Source organism: Crinia signifera, chromosome 9 (assembly GCF_055691185.1).
Source record: "Crinia signifera chromosome 9, ASM5569118v1, whole genome shotgun sequence".
NCBI classification, from domain to species: domain Eukaryota; kingdom Metazoa; phylum Chordata; class Amphibia; order Anura; family Myobatrachidae; genus Crinia; species Crinia signifera.
Window position 1 is genome coordinate 35,052,526 of NC_139225.1, and position 6,000 is coordinate 35,058,525.

The 6,000-nt window shown below is 47.2% G+C and overlaps 1 protein-coding gene across 6 annotated transcripts in view; it reads left to right on the top strand.

Moving 5' to 3' along the window:
* Positions 1 to 5,515, top strand: part of FOXP3 (forkhead box P3) — a 119,890-nt gene extending 114,375 nt beyond the window's left edge. For all 6 annotated transcript variants that reach the window (XM_083158799.1, XM_083158801.1, XM_083158804.1 and 3 more), the window contains 2 exons: positions 2,533 to 2,634; positions 5,287 to 5,515. In XM_083158799.1, coding sequence (XP_083014925.1) covers positions 2,533 to 2,634; positions 5,287 to 5,412 — 228 coding nt within the window. In that variant the 3' untranslated portion in view covers positions 5,413 to 5,515. The remainder of the gene's footprint in view (positions 1 to 2,532; positions 2,635 to 5,286) is intronic.
* The last annotated feature ends 485 nt before the right edge of the window (positions 5,516 to 6,000 follow it).

Sequence of the window (6,000 nt, forward strand, 5' to 3'; positions counted from 1 at the left end):
GAGGGGCGGCTTGCAGGAGGTGGACAGCAATGCAGGAGGGTTGCCCCCCTTTCCGGGGGGTCGGGAGGGGGACCGATTTCCGGGACCCTGCCGGCCATTCCGGGAGGGTAGGCAACCCTGAATTTTCATCAGGTTTGATGGGACCACATCTGTGATGGCCAGTGGTGTAACTATAATTTTTCCGCCCCCCCTGCCAAAAATTTTGCAGCACTCCAGTAAAGTTAGCAACCCTCCCCCTGTCCGCCCATGCCCCCCTCGTGCCGCCTTACGCCTCTGCTCAGCAGGGACCTGCAGATCTACTCTGCGGTGCGGTCCCGGCTCCCCTCATGCTTCGAAAATGGTCCATCACAAAATGTCTGCCCCCATACAGCAGACCGTTTCACAGAACTGCTGTATGCTGCCGATGCTTCAAAAGCGTCTCCCGTCTGTGCAGTGGCGGCAGCGTTACAATAGCCCTGCAGACCCCCAGCCCCCGCACTTACACAGCAACTCCCCACGACCCCGGGGTCTGCGGGGCTATTGTTACGCCACTGGTGATGGCGCTAATGCAGCCCATCAAACCTAGCAACGCGGCTTGCACATATTGGGCATACATGCAAATGGAACGTACATGCAAAACTAAGCCACTCTCAGGTGCCTTCACTTTGCGTGTTCCCTGTACGGCAGTGTTTTCCACTGTGCTGTGGCACACTAGTGTGCCTTGAGCTGTTCTCAAGTGTGGCCCCAGATCTAGAGATGCCCAAACCAGTTTACAGCGACTACCAGTTCAACTTTACTGGTCTCTTCTCTTCATGTAAAGGGCCAATGTGCTTTATTTTTGTTACCTGTGGGGACTAGTGTGATTGTTTTCTATATGGGGGCCAATAGGTTTGTTTTCTTCCTGTGGGAGCCAACGTGTTTTGCCCTGTGGGAATCTCATGGTGTGCCTTGGCAATTTAAATATCTTATTTAGTGTGCCGCAAGTTAAAAAGGTTGAAAATCACTGCTGTACGGCAACAGGACAGGCAGCTGACATCCAGGGATGTCAGCTGCGTGCCCCCAGCTGCCGCATCACTGACTAATTTCCATGGGAACACCCATGAAATGCTGGGCGTTCCCATGGGCGCCCCCACTCGCACTGGTGGGTGCACCCAGTATCTGCACATGCGCATAAATGCGCAGACACAAAACATCCATCCCCAGTGTGAACACACGGGGGAAGGATGTAACTAGAATCAGGCCCTAAATGTACTAAAATCTTTGAATCACTTGTTGTAAGACAGCTGCATGTTTATTGGTAATACTCAATAAATCATCTTTTAACAATAGCCATTATTAACGTGATCTACAAGTGTTGCCATTTATATATAGAATAGTATCAACTTTATTGGCCATGTGCGCTTGCGCACACTAGGAATTTTTTGTGGATTTACAGTGCAGCATCAGCATGGATGAGGAGAGGAGGGGGGGGGGGGGGTGGGTGAAGGCGTTACATACATTACATTGAGACATTACATGTGGGAAACACATACCTACCGAGCTGCACAGCACCTAGGTAGCACCACTGGTCTCTGCAGCAGCCAGGTAGGTAACGGTATAAGCAGGGACAGTACAGTTATCACACAGGGACCACATGCCTGCTGAGCAGCTCAGCGCCTAGGCAGCGCCACTGGTCGCTGCAGCAGCCGGGTAGGTAATGTTATAAGCAGGGACAGTACAGTATCACACAGGGAACTTATACCCGCCGAGCTGCACAGCACCTAGGAAGCCATCAGCGGCGCCACTGGTCGCTGCAGCCGCCAGGTAGGTAATGATATAAGCAGGGACAGTACATTATGGGCAAAGACAGCTCAGTTACAGCAGGGACATTACAGTTATCACACAGGGGACATGAGGTTATACATAAGGTGACATGTGGCTGAGTGCACAGATCCCAGGCAGTCATTTGCGACGCCAACTTCCTCTAGGACAGGCATGTCCAACGTTGGCCCTCCAAATGTTGTGAAACTACACATCCCAGCCTGCTTTGCCACAGTTTTGCTATAAGAGAATGCTAAAACTATTGCAAAGCACGCTGGGGGATGTGTAGTTTCACATCATCTGGAGGGCCAACGTTGGACATGCCTGCTCTAGGAGAACCGGTGGTGGGGGAGAGAGTCACTGAGGCCTAGGGAGAGACAGTGAGGCCTGGGGCTGGAGTTAAGCACTCCCCGGGCTGACTTCCATGCCGCTGCCCCCTATAGTCTAATCATACCTCCTCCGCATAGAGGGCTCCCGTATCTGCGCTGATGCTGGGGGACAGCGGCTGGGGCCTGATGTTCCTTTGTCGCTGCTAGGAGCCGCCTCCGGGTGCCGATGGGGGTCATCATGCCGGGGGACCGAGCCTGCGGCTGGGTGTAGAGCCTCTGGTGCCCCGGGGGCCGGGCTGTGCGCTGCTGTTGTCGCGCTGGCGGCTACAGTGGTAGGAGACCTTTGTGTCTGAGAAGCAGGGTGAGGCTGGGACAACACATTTAAAAAAAATCTTAACTGTTTTTTTTTTTATTTGCTTTACAGGCAATTCTGGAGTCACCACAAAGACAGCTGGCATTAAATGAAATATATCACTGGTTCACCAAAATGTTTGCTTTCTTTAGACTCAACAAAGTCACTTGGAAGGTAATATATTTCCAAAATTACCTATCTATGTAAATATAAAGTACTGTGCATAATAGGCAGGTGTGGAACAAATGTTGCTTAGTAAAAATGCTTTTAAAAATAGTGTCAAAAGTTTATTTTGATCAATTAACAAAACGCAAAGTGAGTGAACAGAAGAGAGATCTAAATCAAAGAAATAATTGGTGTGACCACCCTTTGCCCTAAAAATAGCATCAATTATTCTAGATACACTTGGACAAAGTCTGGAATTTTGCAGGATGAAGGCCTATACACACTAGAGGATTGTCTTTTCAATCTGGCTGGTTGGACTGCAAAACTGGAAATTTGTGGGAACAAGTTACAATTGACTGTTTGATCCCAAACGCTGGAAAATGGACCAAGGTAGTCATCTGCATTAAGGCCAGTGGCGTAACAATAGCCCCGCAGCCCCAGCGGTCGCGGTGAGGCGTTGTGTAAGTGCGGGCACCGGTGGGGTGCAGGGCTATTATAATGCCGCCGCCGCCGCCACAGACCCACACATTTAATTATTCGTACCGGCTCACCTCCGCTGCGGTCCCGGCTCCCCTCCTGGCTTGTTCTGATGCTATGGAGACGGACCATCATAAAATGTCCTCTCCCATATAGCAGACTGTTCTCTGAAACGGTCTGCCTTATGGGGGCGGACATTTTGTGATGGTCCGTTTTTCATTGCAGAAGCCAGGAGGGGAGCTGGGACTGCACAGATGAAAAGTTCTGCGGGTCAGAAAGGGGCTTCTGAATAATATTAATGGCAAGATCTTCTAGTGTGTATGCCTAATATCTATAACTAGATATTGTTCTCCGACCAGCTCCTCTTCTAGTGTGTATGCCTAATATCTATAACTAGATATTGTTCTCCGACCATTGCTCCTCCGACCAGCAGCTTCCCTGCCTTTTCTCCCGGCAGTGTGACATTTTCATCAGCGACCATCTCTGGTCGCTGATGAAAATGGAAAACACTGAGTAATAGGATTACTGAGCAATACACTGTATATTAACAGCGATCATATTGCTCCGTGTGTACACAGCTTAAGGATGAAATGTAATAAGGTGAGAGAATCAGAACGTGTGAGATTCGATAAGAAATCTCCAGGTGTTTTATTAAAGCGGCAATTATTTACACTGCAACAATATAACTGGTATTGCAGCGTAAATGATTGCCGCTTTAAAAAATAATAATATGGAGATTTCTTACCAAATCTCTCACTTTCTGATTCTCTCACCCTATTACATTTCACCCTAAATATTCCCTTGATTTAGATTTCTCTTCTATTCCTGAATTTAGCATTGTTGTTAATAAATAAATAATAGTTTATTTTTGCAAGTTAGCAGTTTCTTATATAGCACACATATATTCCGCAGCCATTTACAGAGACTATTTGAACAATCACATCAGTCCCTGCCACAGTGGAACTTACAGCTTATATATACACATATATATATTTATATTCATTCATTCTAGGTTAATTTGTTGGGAGCCAATTAACCTACCAATATATTTTTAGCATGCTTGTCTACCTGATCCTCTCCATGAAGTAGAAAATGCTCTGTTCCTGGACTTCCCTGGTAATGTACGATTGCCATCACCTGTGGTGAAACGCCTTTCTTATCAATTACCTAGCTCACCACAGGTGATGGCAATCATACATTACCAAGGGAAGTCCAGGAACAGAGCATTTTCTCCCTCATGGAGAGGGTCAGGTAGGCAAGTATGATTTTTGATCAAACTCCACACAGTTAGTGTCATGGTGGGAATCGATCCCATGACCTCAGCGCTATGAGGTAGTAATGCTTACCATTACACCATCCATTATACAATTTGCACCTAAATATAATGATCCCTAAAGGCAGCAATTGTAAAATGGGTTGTGCTAGTCTGGTTGGCTTATACCACGTGTACAGTATTTTAGGAAGCATTAGGGATGGCCATTGACGCTATTGCTATCGATGGCGATAGTGCAAATGACCATCGATGGTAGCATATTATGTGCTGTATGACTATTGATGGTTTTAACTATTGATGGCCATCCCGTTTATTTGAATGACTGGCCCATGGGCCAATCAGAATATGGGGACGGGGCTTTACAGATGTCAGGGGCGGAGCTATGCTCCATGTCCCGGGCCCCTCAGCTAAGAAAAAACAAAACACTATTCAGTGACCATCTGGTTCTCCCCCATCGATGGCAAAGCTATTCTACATCGGTCGAAAACCTTCGAAGACTTCAAATCATCGATGGTTGATGGCCACCCTTACTTAGCATTAGACAAGAGATTCACACTGACAAGGCAGAAGATCATTGTTGGAATTAGCACAGTACACAAATGTAAGGATGGCAATTATTTTAAACAGACCAGAAATCCCTGAACGTACTGAGTAAAATAAGTAGCAGCGACCGTCCGGTACGGTATGTCCCATTGCACGTGGCATTGCGGAGTTTCTGAGGTCAGTTACTGAAATCCTGCACAAACAGGTCACTATTAATGTCTGACAAGAAGGCCTCTGTTGGTGGAGCACAAGCCATGGCTGTGAGGCAGGTAATGTATCTTCCAGAGCAGGGCCGTAAAACAACCGCAAGGCCAGTGGAGAATTTCAATCCCATTAACCTAATTCCTGTAATTTTTCCTCTCCCTCAGAATGCCGTGCGACACAACCTGAGCCTCCACAAATGCTTTGTGCGAGTAGAGAATATGAGGGGGGCGGTGTGGATGGTGGACGAGCTGGAATTCCAGCGGAAGAGGGCCGTGCGTGGTTCCCGTTAACAGCCTGTCTTTCCATTCATGTACACGGGTCTCCTTGTTTATATTCCCTTTTCCCTCACATAAACTGCTGGGGTGTAAATCCCAGTCTGGCAATAAAATATAATGTGCTGGTCCTGTGTCCGCCTCTATGCCTGAATACAACAGCTAATTAACCGCTTGGTTACACATGATGTTAGCCTTTTCCCTGCCTGAGCTAACATTGCCGTATGCTCTGTCCAAGGCCCACTGTAACAATCTAAAGTAATGTAAAGTTCCACATCAGCCAATGTTACTTTACGCTCTTGTTCACTTGTAGACTGTAGAGGTTAAACGTCCATATTTTTGGTTCTATGATAGTATAACTTCAGTCTTCACAATAAGATTCCTGATACCTAACTGTGAAGTAACCCATAGCAACCAGTTACTAAAGTAGAAGATGTCTAGACACAGGAATGTGGTTATAGACTGGGGACTTGGTAACAGCTGGGTGCAATGGACCCTTGAGGCCACCCCAAAGCAGGATGTGCAACATTATTGTGATCTTACATCCAGTCCAAGGAACTTGCGTCTTTGTTCAGGTGTGTCTTGCAAATGGAGATTCCATCCCCC